We start from the raw sequence: 18,463 nt of genomic DNA, 5'->3' as shown, positions 1-18,463 counted from the left end.
ATATTAAATTATATTGTAGTTTATTTATTGGGTCCGAGTCCACCTTTGTCGAGTCATAGTCAAATCCAAGTCTTTAACAATCGAGTCCAATTCCGAGTCCAAAGAGGGCCGAGTCGGACTTGAGTCCAAGTCCTTAACGCCCGAGTCTGAGTCGAGTCCGGCCGAGTCCACAAAGATTTAAATAATTTGAAATTGACCTTTAACAAAGACCCGCCCCTCTTAGTTACTGTTGCTACATCCGACAAGCCATTCCGCACTCACGCCGCCCATCATGTTCTCACACAGTAAAAAATATATTGCAGAGCAAAGAGGACACTGACAATGCACCAACAGACAAGACAGAGCAGGTTACTTTTGGTGTGAAATAAAGTCTCAGTAATTTCAAACATGACTGACACTTTAATGTGTAGCGCCTCAGTTCAAGCAGCACGTGAACTGATTATCTCTTCTAGTTATAGCACAAATTAAACATGAATGAACATCAAAACTGCAAAAAGAAATCAATACACACCATTTTTCAAGTTCAAGTCCACTAGACTTTAAACTACTAACTGGTTTGGTTTGTTTGTTGGACGAAAATGGCGGATATCTGCATTATGATTGGTCAGGTCGCCTCTCAATCAAGTTCCGGTGAAAGGTCTCAACAATGAGCTCTTAAATGAATATTTTAACCCTTACAAAATGATTGCAATGTATAGTTGCAGTCATACGTTTACCTATTATACATCTTTCAGAATCTGCAAGGTAATGCTGAAGAATGCAACACGATGCATTAAAGCTACACTGTGTAATTTTTTTTGTTGATTCTTAGCAAAAAACACTTAGTTCTTTCAAAAATATATGTGCTCATTAATGTATACTTACTTCTTTCAAGTAATAAAGTATTCTCGTAAGTTTATAATCTGACATTGAAAGTACATACGGGTGAGGGGTTCAAATGCCGGTCGCCATGTTGCCCCTCCATCTTGAAACTACATTAGCCAAAGAGGGACATACCTGTAAATTCAAGCTTCGCCTTTCGCGCTTTACACTCAGTGACACAGAGACGAATGCGAGAGGGCGATTACTCGCGACTGCCGGCAGATTTGAAAGATTGCTGATGGAGGATCACGCCTATTTTTGAGGACATGTAGCAGAGTCGCCAAGGAAGCGAAAGAGAGAATTAAAACGTCAACGCGACAGGCAAATCAGCAAGACCAAAGTCAATACTGGAGTAACTTTTCCCAGATGGAGAGAGCTCATGAGGAGCAAAGATTTTAAAACGGACGCCGAAGTTGCCTGCTTTCTTCTCGACAGGTAATTCAGCCTATTTTTTTATAGTTGCTTGTCTAACCATAGCATGGTTGTGCATAACACCAGAACGACCTCTAGTATAACTTGCGTTACTTTTCCTCAAGTCAATGGTGAAAAAGTATTATTTACCTTGTAACATAAATCTGAGCTGCGATGGATCACAGGTAATAGTTTTAAAGGTGCAATTGGACGAAGTCGAACTGGAAGCCATGTTAATCTTGGAATAATGCGGCCACCGTAGGAGTTAAAACGCCCTCGCAATTGAAAGGAACAGAAACTAATATTCACTGGGTAGTCATATACAATTTCACCGCTAGATGGGGGAAAATATCACACAGTGTAGCTTTAAGAGCTAGGGACAAACTTTTGAGCAAGATGATGGTGATGTTTAAATTTTCTTATTTTGTTTTACATGCTAATATCTTATTTAGCCTCTGAAGGGCAGGACTAAATTAATTAATTAACTTTTAAGCAAAATAAGAACAATTTACATGAACGATCAGGTTCAAAAGTTTAACCCCCTGGCTCTTAATGGATGCTTCCTTCTTGAGCATCACTAAATGTTTGCAGCGTTTGTTATAGTTGTGTACGAGTCCCTCAGTTGTCACCAGTGTGAAAAAATGGTCTAGGCTATTGAACATCTGTTATGTGAAAAAGCTTTTTCAGGGCAGTACTAAGTAGAATCAATGTCTTTATGATCCTTCTTATTAAAAAAATAAATAAAAAGAAAAATTTTGGGGGGGGGGTTGCCTGTCCATCCCATCTTGTATACTGCCAAGAGAAATCTGGTTACAAAGCAACCTCGGCATCCGTTTTCAGGCCTTGGTAGCACTTTATTTTAGAGTCCTTTTCCTCTTGTACATACTATGTACTTATTACATAAACTAATTAATATGTTATTACAGTAATTACAATAACTGGGTACTAACTAGGTACTAACCACCTAAACCTAACCTTAACCCATGCAGTTACCTTATATTACCCAGTACTTTCTAAAGTAAGTACACTGTAAGAACATATAAGTGTATATAATGTAAAATATAAGTGCAACCCAGGCCTTCCCGCTCTCTAACGTCTCTCCAGTGCTCAGAAGCTTCTCCATCATTACCAAGCTCTTGACTGATCATTACCTTTTAACAAGAGTCCTCTCTTTTTTCAGATTAACATCTTGTAATCTCACTGATCAGCACTGTGAAACTATGGCTTCAGTTCTACAGTCATCAAACTCCTCCCTGGGAGAGCTGGACCTGAGTAACAATGACCTGCAGGATTCAGGAGTGAAGCTGCTCAGTGCTGGACTGAAGAATCCAAACTGTCAACTCAACATTTTGAGGTACTTAGAAGTTGTATGTATATAGTGCCTTTCCGTAGCTCAAGGTCACTTTACATTGTACATTACAATACATTTACACACCCACACATACATTACAAACACACAAGGATACATATAGCCACATTATCCAAAGTACATGTTAAATAGATATGTTTTTAGCTGAGTCTTGAAGGTAGCCATAGATGAGATATAACGAAGTGTAAGGGGTAGTGAATTCCATAATTTAGGAGCATTAACTCTAAATGAACTTCCACCTACAGTGGACAAAAAAACAACAAAAAAAACAAAACAAAACAAGTTCAGCTGATCTAAGCAGGGTGGTAGGAGTAAAGTAGATCAGATGGATATGGAGGTGCAAGACCATTTAATGCCTTAAATGTTAGAAGTAATATCTTAAAGTGAATACGTGATGCCACGGGTAACCAGTGATGAGCAGTGGAGTAATGTGAGCAGAATGCCTGGTCGATGTGAGAACACACACTGTAATCGATTGATGCATGAATTAAGGTGTCAGCATCAGCTAGAGAAGATCGAAGATGTGCAATATTACGAAAATGGAAAAAAGAGTTTTTAATAACAGAAGAAATATGAGAGCAAAAAGAGTTTAGTCAAATACAACACCAACGTTACGGATGGATGAAGAAGGCTTAAAGGAACACTCCGACTTTTTGGGACTTTAGCTTATTCACAGTATCCCCCAGAGTTAGATAAGTCCATACATACCTTTTTCATTTCTGTGCGTTCTGTAAGTGTTATTTGACGCACCCACCGCTAGCCTAGCTTAGCACAAAGACTGGATGTAAATGGATAATGGTAGCATACTAATCCCAATAAGTGACAAAATAATGCAAACATTTTCCTATTTACATGTTGTGATCTGTATAGTCACAGTGTGTACAAATAACAAGGCTATATGAGACAGAGACCATTTTTAATTGTATAAATACTGGGAACTATATTCTCACTAGGCGTAGGAGCACAGCTAACTAGCTAACAGCTAGCTTTACTGTGTATGAAACCAAGATCCCGAACCATATAGTTTTGAGCCAGAATACACAGACGAGGAGTTACACACTTTGGAAGCTGTTCATTAGCAAGTTGAATGTTACAGTCCTAAAAGTGACATTTATACACGGATACACGGAGCCCCTATTCACGTAATAGTGTCACTACTAAGGTAACATTACATTAGCATGGCACTGTTACAGTATGGCTAATGTTAGTCATCTCAAAACATAACGGAACACTTACCGCAGCAACAGGTGATCCAATTCGTCCTGTCTTTAGCCGATCATCAATATTTTAGATGTGTTATTATTTAACTTGAGGAAATTCGGGGACATCCAATGCTTGATATCCCTGATACATGCAGTAAGTGAGTCGGGCAGGGATGTTCTATTGGAGCTGGTGGTGAGGAAAATTTGAATGTCATCAGCATAGCAATGAAATTGAAGTCCATGCATGTAGATGAGGTCACCAAGTGGATATATATAAATGATGAACAGTAGTGGGCCAAGAACTGAACCTTAAAGAACACCCAGTGTAAGTGGAGCAGTGACCTATAGTGATATAATACTTTCTGTCGCTGATGTAGGAAATGATCCAGGAAAGAGCTGAACCAGTGATACCGATATCAAAAAAGGGGAGAGAGTATTTAATGGGAGACTGTGTCAAATGCAGCACTTGTTTATTAACCCTGAATCCATGGACAGAAGAATGCCATTAACCACCCAAAGAAGATCAGTTTCAGTGCTATGAGATGGGCGAAATCCTGACTGAAAAGGTTCAAAAAGACCATTAGGATCTAAGTATGATCTCAGTTGTGAAGCCACAACTTTTTCAAGTATTTTGTTTAAGAATGGTAAATTAGATATTAGATATAAGCTCAGGGCCGGCCCTGGGCATAGGCGGAATAGGCAAATGCTAAGGCCGCAGCTCACCCCTAGGGGCGCCCGGGCGCCCAAATTATTATTTTTATTAATATATTTTTATTTTTATTTTTTTATTATCAATACAACTTAAATATTATGGATTAAAAAGCGATCGTCCCACAAAGACAAAACTACAACATTGCTTTCCCGAATCCCGATCCACCCCAGTCCAACTGAGTGATGCATCAATCTCCCCCGCCCCCGCCCTGCTGAAAAGAAGACATCCGTTACCTGTGTGTGATTGTGAGTGACGGATGGCCGAATTCACTGACACTGATAAGTTATCATTATGTCAAAAAGACCGAAGCCATCTGGTGCCCAGGGAAGAAAAAAAAAGAAGAGAAGAGGAAGAAAAACGTGAAAAAGACAGAGGTAGGTAATGACAACATCATGATGTATGATCAGTTTATCTATGTTGCATGAAGTTAGTTTGACGATGCTAGTAATTTGCGCCGCAGGAATTTTTTACATGCGTAACGCGTCCTTGCATTGACTTAACATTGAAATCACTCGCGCCTGACGCGCTATTCGCGTCCGGTGTGAACGCACCATAATGTAAACATTCGCTAATTTGAATTAGCTTATGACATAGTTAGTTGAACTTACTTGTGCAGTATTTTATGGTATTTTTATTTGAATTGGCTAAATTTGTAATTTTATATAGGCTTTATATAAATATTTATTTAAAATTAGTTCTACATAAAATGTTGTTATATATGTGAAGAGTTTAGATGCAAAAGCCTCTAAGTGCCATCTAAAATTTTCTTCTAGAATGATAATTTTTATCAAGCTCGGTTATTTAAGTTCAGTAATTTCACTTTAACGCTCTGGGGTCTGAGGTGTTTTCTGGGTCCTGGAGGTGTTCTGACATGCTCTGACATTTGTGCTTATTTCTGTTACTTGTGACATTTTCATGGCTAAAGTCTGATTACACTGTATTCAGCACAAACTCTGCTACAATAATATATCAGCAGCATGTATGTAAAAGTTTGTAGTTTTGAGATAGACATTTATGCGTGGTTTGTGAAAATACAAAAAAAAAAAATTGTGACTGAAATAAGGTCATGAAACCCCTACTGATTATTTCTTCACAAGACTTTTGAAAATTGTATCACATAGCCTAGAATATTTGCTCCAAAACTATGTGAAAATCATCCTGACTGCTCATTCAGAGAAGACAATATATTGATTTAAAATTTCTAAGACGTGTTTTGTGTGAGAAAGCTTTATGCGAAAGGGGCGTGATCACCTCATTAATATGTAAGCACACCTGAGAAAGACAAAGACACTCCCTAATGGCCCTATTTTAGGAGCTATCAGGCCCTATCATTCTGAGCAACCTTGCACAAAGAATGAGGAGATTTAAAAAAGAATGGCTTTTTGATTGTTTGGATTTATTTACAACACAACATAATCCAAATATGCACAACAAATGACAAAAAAGCACACTAGTGAAAACAATGATCCAAAGACAGAGACCTTTGTGCCATTCCTAAAAACATTGTACATACCTTTCATTTCCAAGGTGTTTGATTTTCACTTTACCATTTTAGATTTTTCTGGTTAAAATTGCTTTTTAAAATTCACAGAATACACACACAGACAAATGTTTCCAACAATATATAATATAATGAACACCAGGTTTGTTGTGCTTTGTAAGCATAGGCTATGCACAGTGCTGCATAAAATAATAATAACAATAACCTATAGCAGCATAAATCTTCCAAAAGATTTCAGTAACAACTACGCTAGAGAAAAATATATTGATTATCATATGTTACTTCAAATGTTTCCATTCGTTATGATGATATGAAATGAGATAATAGTAAAAACATGAAGCCTTTGTTTGGTGCGTTTTGCTTTTCAAATGCGATCGCGATACATTCAAAACCAGAGCTCGCTCCAAAATATTAAACATTATGGTTACCATATTATACATATCTACATTTGAGCAGATATCCACAAACACAATAACAGTAAACACGGGTCCAAATATTATAATATTCACCATATATCTAGCAACAGTTCAACTGCAATGTGAAGTTTATGCACCAATAACATGAACTAATAATTAAGAATTTCTTACCTTACATCTTTCTTGTCAAATCGCGTTCTTCTTCTTCTGAGGTAAATCTAATGTAAGCTCACGGCACGTCTTTCAAACTCGACGAAAAGCACAGACTTGTGAAGTTTGTTGGTGCTTTGTTTTTGAGGTAATGAGCGTGTTCGCGTTCCATGTGGAGATTTGCATGTGAATCTCTTTTGCGCGTGTGGGCGTGGTCAAATGAAAAATAATTAGCAACATCTTGTTGGTTTTATACAAATTACTTAAACAGAGAATATTTGTTTTCAGTTTGAATCCGATCATTTAAAAGTACACACTTAAATGTTTATAAAGGTATATGGCTCATAAATGTGTGACAAGTATTCGCTGAGTTTTGTTTCAGTTTATAGACGTGCTCAAGAAAAAAAAGTTCACCGCGACGGAGAGGCAGAAAGCACACCCTGTTTATTTTCTTTATTTTACAAAAGCACAATGTTTTGATTCGATTGTAAGTGGACACATACAAAAGTAGAAATATCACAGATTCTTTTTTCATATTTCTTTTTTCTGTATGACCATAAATGACGGAGAAATTTAAGTTTATTGTGCTACTATGTGAAGAAAATCCAGCAAAACGCGCCGGCGCATTTGTCGACCTCAGAGGGTTAATGACAATTAATAGGTAATTTTCATTGCCATTTAAGTGAAATTACTGAACTTAAATATACAAGCTTCATAAAAATGATAATTCTAGAAGAAAATTTCAGATGGCACTTAGAGGCTTTTGCATCTGATATATGTATATATATATATATATGTGGGTTTATAAAAAATAGCAACATTAAAATTCAATTTAAATAAATATTTATGTTTCTCCTCTGTTTCATGGTTATAACATGTCATAAAGTGTAGTTAGTAGGACATTGCTGCCATGCCATATATGTAACGTCTCAGGGTAGAAGAAGATGAAGTTCCAGGCAAAAGATCCAAAATTCTCAATATTTATTTCAACAGAAGAATCGGTGATGCAAATGATGATGACGATGAACAGGTGGGTAATTGAGGGAGTGAGTTCAGGTGTGGAAACAAAGAGGATTCTGGAAACTGTAGTGAAGACAGGACGATGACAGACGGTGAATGTGACAATATACTGTAAAACAAACACTTTCAAAATTAATTTTGAAAATGTAACTACTGTATGCTAGAGAAGTGCTCAATGAAAGAGTTTTGTGCATGAATACCAGATGTAATTATTCTTGCTGTTTGTGTGTTTCACTATCATCAGTTTTTTTAATAATAAAATGTAACACCCAATTGTAATGAAGCAGGTGGAATTAAAGGAGAAAGCAGGATCCATGTGCAATAGTTCAGGAGGGTGGTGGAGCGGAGGCGGACCCGGGGGGCGGGATGGAGGGCCAGGCCCGTGGAGCGGAAGAGGGCCTGGAGACTGCAGTAGTACGGGAGGCCAGGGCGGAGCAGGCAGTGCAGGCGACCAGGGCGGACCAGGTACGGGGTCATAGGCTGGAGCAGGCACCGGCTCAGGAACACACACCAGCTCAGGAACAGACACCAGCTCAGGCACAGGAACAGACACCGGCTTAGGCACAGGAACAGACACAGGCTCAGGAACAGACACCGGCACAGGAACAGACATCGGCTCAGGAACAGACTCTGGCTCGACGGCGGCCATCTTGTCCGGAGACACTGGCTCGGCGGCGGCCATCTTGTCTGGGGACACTGGAACAGACACAGGCTTGGCGACGGCCATCTTGTCCGAAGAGACTGGCTCGGCGGCGGCCATAACGCTCTCAGTCTCAGGCTCGGCAGGCATGACGCGTGCAGGTTTGGCTGGACTGGCGTGAAGTGCAGGCTCGGCTGGACTGGCGTGAAGTGCAGGCTCGGCTGGATTGGCGTGAAGTGCAGGCTCTGGCTCGGCAGACATGACGTGACGTGAACAGTCTCTGGCTCGGCAGACGTGATCTCAGGAACAGAAAGAAGCTCAGGAAGCGTGAAGGCGGCCATCCTGGGGACCAGAATTAGGCGTGGCCGCCTTCTTGGCTGGAGACTCTCAGGTGACGTGGCGGTGGCCATCCTGGGAATCAGAATTAAGCGTGGCTTCTTGGCTGGAGACTCCCCAAAGCTGCTGCTAGATCCATTTGTGGTGGGTTCTTCTGTAATGAAGCAGGCTGAATTAAAGGAGAAAGCAGGATCCATGTGCAACAGCTTTAATTAAACAGACTCAGAACTTGACAGACAGACTTGGACTAGGAAACATGACTCAGGAACAGGACAAACAACATTACAAAGTCAAGAACCCACAAACACTGACACAAGACACAGGGTTTAAATACAGAGGCAAACAAGCTAAACAAGATAACAAGGGGGCGTGGCTAATCAGAAACACCTGGGGAGACTAATAAACAAGAAAGACTACAAAGGACTACAAAACATGGCACAGAACAGGAAATAACAAAAGTGCACACAAGACAAGGGAAACACAGGACAAGAATCATGACACCAATGGTCACATAATCCTCCTCTTCTCTCTTCAGATGCACTTTTGAAATATCTGAACCCCGTCCCTGCAAATCCTGGGCCACCTGTTGCAGACATCTCCATCTCAGCACCGTCCAGCGATTCAGCATCAAGCACATCTCTTCCCTCCACTTCAGCACCGCCCAGTGATTCAGCATCAAGCACATCTCTTCTCAGAAAGATTTCAAATTGATTAAAGAAGGACTACAGGACTGGAAAAATGCAAGCCACATGCTCAAGGTCCACGAGGATAGCCATGAGCACAATACAAACATGGCAACATGGAAGGAATTAGAGGTTCGTCTTGCAAAAGGGTTGACCATAGATAAGCAAGAGATGGCCCTCGCTGAGGCAGAGAGAAACAGGTGGCGAGAGGTGCTTACCAGACTGGTGGCAATAATTTAGTCCTTAGCTGAAAGAAACATTGCTTTAAGGGGATCCACAGACACATTAAACAAACCAGACAATGGCAATTTTCTTAAAGAAGTGGAGCTTATGGCCAAATTTGACCCAATAATGAAGCAGCATGTTGGTAGGGTTGAAAGTGGAGCTGGAAGTCACACACATTACCTTGGCAAAAGAATCCAAAATGAACTCATAGACTCAATAAGCACAAAAATACTGGAAAAAATATTGGAAGAGATCAAGACCTCAAAGTATTACTCCATCATTTTAGATTGAACCCCTGATCTGAGTCATAAAGAACAGCTCTCTGTGATTGTCAGGATTGTTTTACTGGAAGAAGAATTGCCACGAATTAAAGAACATTTCATGGGCTTTCTTGTGGCAGAGGAGTCAACCGGGGAAAGTTTGTCTGCTCTCATCCTCAAAAGACTAGAGGAACTGAACATCCCCTTTGAGGACTGCAGAGGACAATCCTACGATAATGGTGCCAACATGAAGGGAAAGAATAAAGGTGTTCAGGCTAGCTGCTTCAACTGAACTCAAGGGCCTTTTTTGTCCCATATGGTGCCCACTCCTTAAATTTGGTGGTAGCTGATGCTGCTAAGAGCTCACCAGATGCCATTGGCTACTTTGGATATGTAGCAAAATTGTTCAATCTTTTCTCAGCCTCCACCCATAGATGGGATATCCTCCTGAAACACGTCAAAACCACCCTGAAATCATGGTCAGAGACTAGGTGGGAAAGCAGGGTAGACAGCATCCAGGCAGTAAGGTACCAGGCTGGGCAAGTCAGTAGGCGCGTTTACATTAAAGATTCGCGCAAAACTTTTGCGATTTTTTTCTTAATATCGATAAAAAACTATTGTGAAATGACGGCGTTTCCATTAACCGATGTTATGCGACTAAAACGTAATTTTTTTCCTCTCGCGATAAGTCATTCCATAAATCATGGCAACAGACGTTGGTAGGTTTATATATATCACAGCCATGTACCGCATTAGACATTATTATTATTAATGGAAGGAAACGTAGGCATGTTATCCAAGCAATGGCAAGGAAAGACCCTTATACTGTGAGCGGCACAAGTGTTTCATGGGTTTTTCTCACTCATTTCTACTCCGAGGTCTTGGTTGTGGCATTTCTTTGAGGTTTAGAATCCAGTATTTCTGTCATTCTTTTGTCTTTTATGAATTCAATAAAGAAATCCTTCTCGTATTCTGTCCAAAACACACCGCACCTTCTAAGTCAGGTGACCTGTAAATGCGCAAAAACTGTTTCCATTGCAGTTTTGCGAAATATTTCTTTTTCGAATTGCCTGAAAAACCACCTCATGCGAGCGTAAAAACTTTTTTGCGATAAATGGGAGTTTTTGCGAAATTGACGTGTTTCCATTGAGCATATTTTCTATTCGCAATTTCAAACAAAATTGACAAGTTTGGAGTTCTCCTCAATTTTACCAACATGTCCAAAGAAGAGTTGTTAGAGCACTGTCAAACCCTGAGCACAGCTTTAAGCCATGATGGACAGCCAGAGATTGATGGCAGAGAACTTGTATTAGAAATGCAAAACTTTCCACATCTGCCATAAAAAAAATGACAAACATTGTGCTCCTGACTTTCCTGCATGAGAAGAAGCTGATGGAAATTTACCCCAATATGTGGGTCGCTCTGAGAATCTATGCCACTCTACCTGTGACAGTCGCTGCTGCTGGAAGGAGCTTCTCTAAGCTCAAACTGATTAAAAACTACCTGAGATCTTCAATGGCTCAAGAATGTCTCAGTGGACTTTCAGTCATTAGCATAAATCATGTGGTCTCACAACAGCTATCTTATGATGATATCATAGATGACTTTGCTGCTAGAAAGGCAAGGCGAGTAAGGCTGTAGAACATTTGCTATGCATTTTGCATAGTGCATTCAAGTTTGTGTATAGTTATTTATTTTTGTGCAATGCTCTTATTTATAATTTTTGGAATGTTACATATGCTGTAAGAAAGGCAAGGAAAGCAAGGTTTCTGTAATATAGTTTTTTTTCTGCAATAACATAATATAATATAAACATATTTATATTGTATCTATAATTGTGTGTGTGTTTGTGCTTGTGTGTGTTTCCAAAATATTTTCAAAATAAAGAAAAACAAGACAAAGCTGTGCAGTTTGTTTCTGTGTAAGTTTATGAACAAAATGATCAGAACACAATTGTCTGTGATTCCAGGGGCACCAGGTGAAATCTTGCCTAGGGCAGCAAATTGGCCAGGGCCGGCCCTGTATAAGTTGTCAGGATGTGGAATTAGACTTCATAATTAGATCACTTATGGCAGCAGAGGTAGTCAGAGTGAAAACAGAGAGAGTTTGTTGAATGAGCTGAATCAGCTTACATCAAATGAACATTTGAGTCACTTTGGTGTCTTTGGTAATTCGATTTCAATTTGTCTGAAAAGAATTGAGAAAAGCTATTAACAAGTACTGCAGAGCCAGAAATAAAATGTTGTGGTGGATTAGTGAGATTGTTAACTATAGCAAAGAGTGATTTGGGCGTGCACAAGGAACTCTTAAAAGTTGTTACTCAACCAGAATAATACGCCATTCCCGCGGTGGTAAAATTGGGGATGTGTATTCGCTGCCTTTTACCGCTAAGTGGCGCTATAATCACAGACTTTGAAAAGTGTCAGTTTATTATCTCTATTGCGTAATCTGACGCTGCGCTGCGGCTCATTGAGAGCGATTGAGACCTGGTAGCAGATAAATTCAAGTAAAACATTGTAGTTAAACAAATTCATAATCACAATGCTGAAATGACATTGAAACTTTAGAACTGAAACAAATGTAGGCTTCTATTATTGCATCAAATTTAAGCAAAGTAGGCTAAACGTTAACATTGTGTGCCCAATTTTTCTAAAGGCAATGCATGTCAATAGTAGGGATGCTCCGATCCGATATTTGTTTCGGGTATCGGCTCAGATATGGAATAAAATTTTAGATCGGGTATCAGTAACAATGGGCCCGATCCGTAGGGGCATCAAATTACAGTGAGAGCGATTCGAAAGCTTACAAAGCAGTCGGCTCTCTAAACGCTCTCGCAGTAATTCTATGCTGTGCGCAAGTGTGTGACATCATGCGCTAGCAACATGCGCAGAATGCAGTCGGCAGGTAAACTGTTTCCAATTCAAACAAGCTAACGTGCATACCTATCAACACTCCTGTTTTGTTGGGAAGCTGGATAAGTTGGGAAGTTGGATAAGCGTCACTGGTAGAACTGGGAGGAGAAGACTGGATAAATATTTAACGCAGTTAATGCAGCATCCTTTTTTGTTCGGTCATCCTTTGGCTGGCGTCACATTATATGATGCGCTCTTATTCATGCAAATGCTTTTACACCATTCAAGACACACACACGACGCACAGAAAGACCAGAATCGAGTTCTCTTTCGGCTTGAAGTTGAACGAACACTAACACGTGCAATTATGCCAAAATGTCCGTTTTGTCGAGTATCCTCATAAGAACAGACTGAGCAGTCTTAAATGAGTTAAATAAAGTCTTAAATGAACGTAAAAAGTTGTGAGAGAATGAGACGCGTGTGAGATCCGTGTCTCTGTCAGCAGCGGCAGATCTTAAAGGGACAGCAGCCAATGAAGCTTTCTGTCAGTAAAGTTAATCAAAGAACAAAGGGAACCGAGGAAATTACTCACTGCTCTTGACTAAAGAACTTTTGTTACTTTAATAAGAATTAATCTATTTATAATTTTAAATTTATGCAGTGCAAACTGTTCTTTTTATTTTTTATCCATGCTTCTTTTTATTTTTATTGAATATCATGTATTTATTTATGTTAATATCTGTGCAATTAATGTGTATTTTAGCCATCCAGCACCCCCCATAAAGTTAAGAAAGTAATGTTTAGGGTGCTTTCACACTTGGTTCGATTGCCTGTTCCGAACCCGAGTTCGATTGCTCCCCCCTCCCCCTGCCCCCGATGGACTGTGTTCACATTATATTATTTGTATCTGAACCGCAGTACGCTTGCGTCATCAAGCTGCAGCTGGCGCGTACTCGTGTTGCTTGGTAACCGCTATGAAAAGGCGTCAAAATGGATAGAATTGCTCGCTTCACATTTGTTCTTCTTTTTTTTAACCTTTGGTTTTGTTTTCAAAGAAAAGATACAGAAACACACTTGCGTCTGTCTGCCGCAAAAGTATTAAAACTGTTCCAAAGACAGCGGGATGTCCGCCGAAGACAATTTTTGTGGAGGCAAGCAGAAATCATCTCTCTGCTTGCAGTGCGTCAATCCCGCTTTTCGTCAAGGTAAGTGTATAGACCCTTTTGCGTTACACACACGCACGCAGGCACGCACCACATTATACGTCATCAATAGCGGTTCACTTCCGCGATTTGGTACGATTGCGTTCATATCAGAAGCGAACCGTACCCGAGTTCACATGAACCGTACCCCAGACCACCTTTTTAAGCGGCCTCGAGTACGGTTCGCGGGTGCGCACCCGAGTTCGGAAAACAGCGTTCACATCATCAAAACGAACCGAACTCTGACGTCATTCGAACCCGGGTGCGCACCAAAAGTGCTAGTGTGAAAGCGCCCTAAGTCAAGCCTGCCTGATGCCTTTCACAAAAGAATGATCCCAGTCTCTTCCACACAGTGAGGCATACTGTTTATTAGGTAATTCAGCACTGTTTTTATTTTAGTATCGGTTCGGTGATCAGTATCAGCCGATACTGAATCCCAGGAATTCCCAGAAAAAAAAATGCTGATCGGAGCATCCCTAGTCAATAGATTATGTGTCTTATACCTCATGTTATTTCAATTTGTTAATAGATTTATTAACTGAAACATAACAGTGAATATAAATTAAATGATCGTAAAATTAAAACATTGACCAGGACTTGCTAACCGATGTTATTTGGCAGCATTTGTGTTTTAGAATTCTTTATTAAGAATTAAATAGGCTTACAGTAGGTTGTTATAATTTGCATAATTTTCTTCAACATAAAACATTGCAATAAATAAATATTACATCAATGAGGCTTTGCATTAGCATAAGCAGGGCTGTAGGCCTATAGTGCGACATATGACACATGACATAGTGACATGTCACACGACATAGTGCGACGTAATGTCTCCACAATCTGCTTTTGAAGAAATATGATAATATCGTGCTACAGCGCACATTCTATCAGTTGCAGTTCTGGTGCCTCAGTCCCAATACTGTAAAACTCGACGTACATTCACATCACATGTTAATGCAGCGGTAGAGTTACACTCACAAGGACACTGCACTTATTCGCAATCACAAAAGTTGTCACAAATCATTTGCACGTGCTTTAAAGCTTTGCCGGGTAAACATTTCTACATTCATTTCATCACTTTAATGTTAATAAAACAACAAAAGAGAAAATCACTCACTACTCTTGACTGAATTAAGATTTTTATCTTCGCCCACTTTGGCCTAAATGTCCTAAATTTGGCCTAAATAAAGATAAGCATACATCAATCAATGAGAATATTTTATATAAAAACGAAACCATCATTTACACAGTCCAGCATCAGACAACAACAGCACAGCATTAATGTTTCATTTCTGCTCCATACAGGTATTTGTATGCTCTCCACCAGGGGTTAAATTGGGATTTATTATGTGGGAATTTTTTTTTTTTTTTAAAACATTAAATGGCATTTTCTGGAGAGTTTTGTGCAAAAAAATGGAGAAATCGAGTCTTACATGATATGTGAAAAACGCCTCGGTTACGACTGTAACCTCGGTTCCCTGAAGAGGGAACGAGCGTTGCGTCGAGATTGACGCTATGGGGAACGCTTTGCGTGATGATGTCTTGAAGCACATGTAAAATCAGTCCAATGGCGTGGCGGAACATCAGATGCGGGTGATGTCACGTACCAGGAAGCTATAAAGCCTGCTCGAAAACAATGAGCGCCAGCTTCGTAAAGTCTGAAGTAGTCGCTGACAGGCATGAAGGAGATATGGCAAGGTGACGCAACGCTCGTTCCCTCTTCAGGGAACCGAGGTTACAGTCGTAACCGAGGCGTTCCCTTTCAAGGGAACTCGCTTTGCGTCGAGATTGACGCTATGGGGAACGTCTATACCAACGCCACCATAGCTACCAATGTCTGTCCTGTGTAAAATCGAGTGAGCAGCACTAGGATGACAAAACCTGAGACCCTGATGTAGAGTCTAGGTCCAGAGAGTACAATCTGACGAAGGTGTGCGGTGAGGACCAGCCTGCCGCATCACAAACGTCCTGAATGGAAACTCCTGATATAAGGGCCTTGGAGGCCTCCATACTCCTTGTAGAGTGAGACCGGACAGCCAAAGGAGAAGGCTGTCCGGCCGCCTCATAAGCAAGTGAAATGGCCTCAACCACCCACTTGCTCATTCTTTGCTTAGATGCAGGGGACCCCTTTATCTGGGGGCCCGAAACACACAAACAGTTGATCAGTTTTACGCCACAGGGCAGCTCTGTGGACATAAGCATCTAACGCCCATACAGGGCAGAGCAAATTATTTCTTTCCTGGTCCGTATTCTGAAAGGGAGGAGGACAGAAGGCCTGCAGAATAATAGGTCTAGCCACATTAGTGGGAACCTTGGGGATATAACCTGGCGTAGGATGGAGAAATGCTTTGACCATACCAGGTGCAAACTCTAAGCATGAGGGAGCAACCGACAATTCCTGTAAATCCCCTATTCTCTTAAGAGAAGAAATAGCTTTCAGTGTCAAAAATTTGACCGGTACATTCTCTATAGGCTCGAAAGGGGCCAGGGAAAGGCCTTGGAGAGCAACAGCCAAATCCAAAGTGGGCACCCTAGAACGAGCTGCAGGCCTCAGCCTCAAAGTGCCACGAAGGAAACGAGATACCAAAGGGTCCTTCCCCACAGACATTCCACCCAAAGGAATGTGGTAAGCACCTATGGCCGCCACATAAACCTTTAAGGTGGACGGGGTTAGACCTGCAGTGAACCGCTCCTGCAGGAACTCCAGCACTGTACCAACTGGGCAGTTAACTGGGTCCAACCGACGGTCACTACACCAGGAAGTGAAAACTCTCCACTTCAGGGCATAAAGTTTCCTTGTGGAGGGAGCTCTGGAATGTAGAATGGTCTCTACAACCTCAGTTGAGAGACCTGACTCTATGAGCTGGGCCCCCTCAGAGGCCAAGCCCACAGCTTCCACAGTTCTGGTCAGAGGTGAAATATCGAGCCCTCCGCTTGGGACAGAAGGTCCCTCCTGACGGGTAGCTCCAGGGGAGGCCCGTCGAGGAGAGACACGAGATCGGGGAACCATACTCTGCCCGGCCAGCGCGGGGCTACAAGAAGTAGGTGAATCCAGTCCCTGCGAACTCTCTCCAGAACTCCCGGGAGCAGAGCGATTGGGGGAAAAGCATATAGACGTAGCCTCGGCCACGTCTGTACCATAGCTTCCAGTCCCAGAGGAGCTGGATGCGTGAGGGAGAACCAAAGTGGACAGTGAGACGTCTCTCGAGACGCAAACAGATCCACTTGTGCTAGGCCAAACACCCTCCATATCTGCTCCACCACCTCGGGGTGGAGCCTCCATTCCCCTGGCCTCAGCCTCTGTCTCGACAGAATGTCTGCTCCTAAATTCTGGTCCCCAGGGATGTAAGCTGCTCTGAGCGACAACAGCTTCTCCTGGGACCACAAGAGGATATGGCGTGCCAGCTTTCATAATGGGCGTGAGCGCAAACCCCCTTGATGATTTATGTAGGCGACTACCGATGTGTTGTCTGTGTGAACTAAAACATGGTGTCCCCTGAGATCTGTGAGAAAATGCTTGAGAGCTAGAAATACAGCCAACATCTCCAGGCGGTTGATGTGCCATGATAGATGATGGTCTCTCCACAGACCCTGAGTTGAACGACCCTGTAGGATCGCTCCCCAACCCGTGAGGGAAGCATCCGTCGTTAGCATCTTGCGACGACAAGGAGCTCCCAGCACGGGACCTTGGGACAGGAACCAAGGTTTCTTCCACATAACCAGGGCACGTAAGCAGCGACCCTGATTTTGTGAAGTCAAGTCAAGTCAAGTCACCTTCATTTATATAGCGCTTTTAACAACGTAGATTGTTTCAAAGCAGCTTCACAGAGATAAGCGTATAATTTAAGGTAACAGAGATTGTTTTGGCTTTATAGCAGAGTTAAGTTATTTTCCATCTAAAGTTAGTTTTGATTGATTTGCTGCCGTCGCAACGATCATTTGTTATTAAATTAGGGGCCGCTAAGACGACACCATTCCCTCTACACAGACTTTAAACGCGAACCTGTGAGAAACGCTGATGGCGTTCACATGCGCATTTAGAATGGGTTCTATAGTTATGTGCATTTGAAAATACGCAGGTTTGGAATTCCCTACAAGCCAAGCCTAAACAAAGTACTTGTCTTTCCTTATGAATTTTGATAAAGAATTTTATTTTATTTTGTTGCTTTGGGGTAGGAACACGAAACGAATTTTCCCGACAACGCCTTATCTGTAGAGTGGTAAAGGGATCCTCCATAGGGAGAGACTAGTTGGCACTTCAGCACTGCGTTGTCACCCGTTTCACTGCGTTGTGAAACGGGTTGCCCCTCGGGGAAAACCCCTTGGTCCTGAGCCACCACTGCAGGGGCCTCATGTGCAGTAGTCCAAAAGGTATCACGTTGGAAGCTGCTGCCATAAAGCCCATCAGTCTCTGAAACTGTTTGACAGTGAGTGACTGGCCTAGCTTTATACTCTGCTGCAAGGATGGACTCTATCTGCATCGACACTGAATCCCAAACTACACCCAGAAAAGTGGTCCTCTGAAGTGGAGTGAGAACACTCTTCTTGGCGTTTAGCTGTAACCCCAACTCTTTCATGTGTGCGAGAACAACATCTCAATGCCGAACCGCCAACTGATGCGAC

General features: G+C 41.5%; 1 protein-coding gene across 3 annotated transcripts in view; it reads left to right on the top strand.

Annotated features, from left to right (window-relative positions):
- Positions 1-18,463, top strand: part of LOC311079634 (NACHT, LRR and PYD domains-containing protein 3-like) — a 158,882-nt gene that overhangs the window by 125,342 nt on the left and 15,077 nt on the right. For all 3 annotated transcript variants that reach the window (XM_084109227.1, XM_084109229.1, XM_084109228.1), the window contains one exon: positions 2,453-2,626. In XM_084109227.1, coding sequence (XP_083965353.1) covers positions 2,453-2,626 — 174 coding nt within the window. The remainder of the gene's footprint in view (positions 1-2,452; positions 2,627-18,463) is intronic.

This window comes from Abramis brama (genome assembly GCF_963993115.1).
Source record: "Abramis brama genome assembly, chromosome: 1".
Lineage (NCBI taxonomy): Eukaryota > Metazoa > Chordata > Actinopteri > Cypriniformes > Leuciscidae > Abramis > Abramis brama.
Note: the sequence above shows the minus strand (reverse complement) of the source record. Positions and strands in the feature narration are given on the sequence as shown.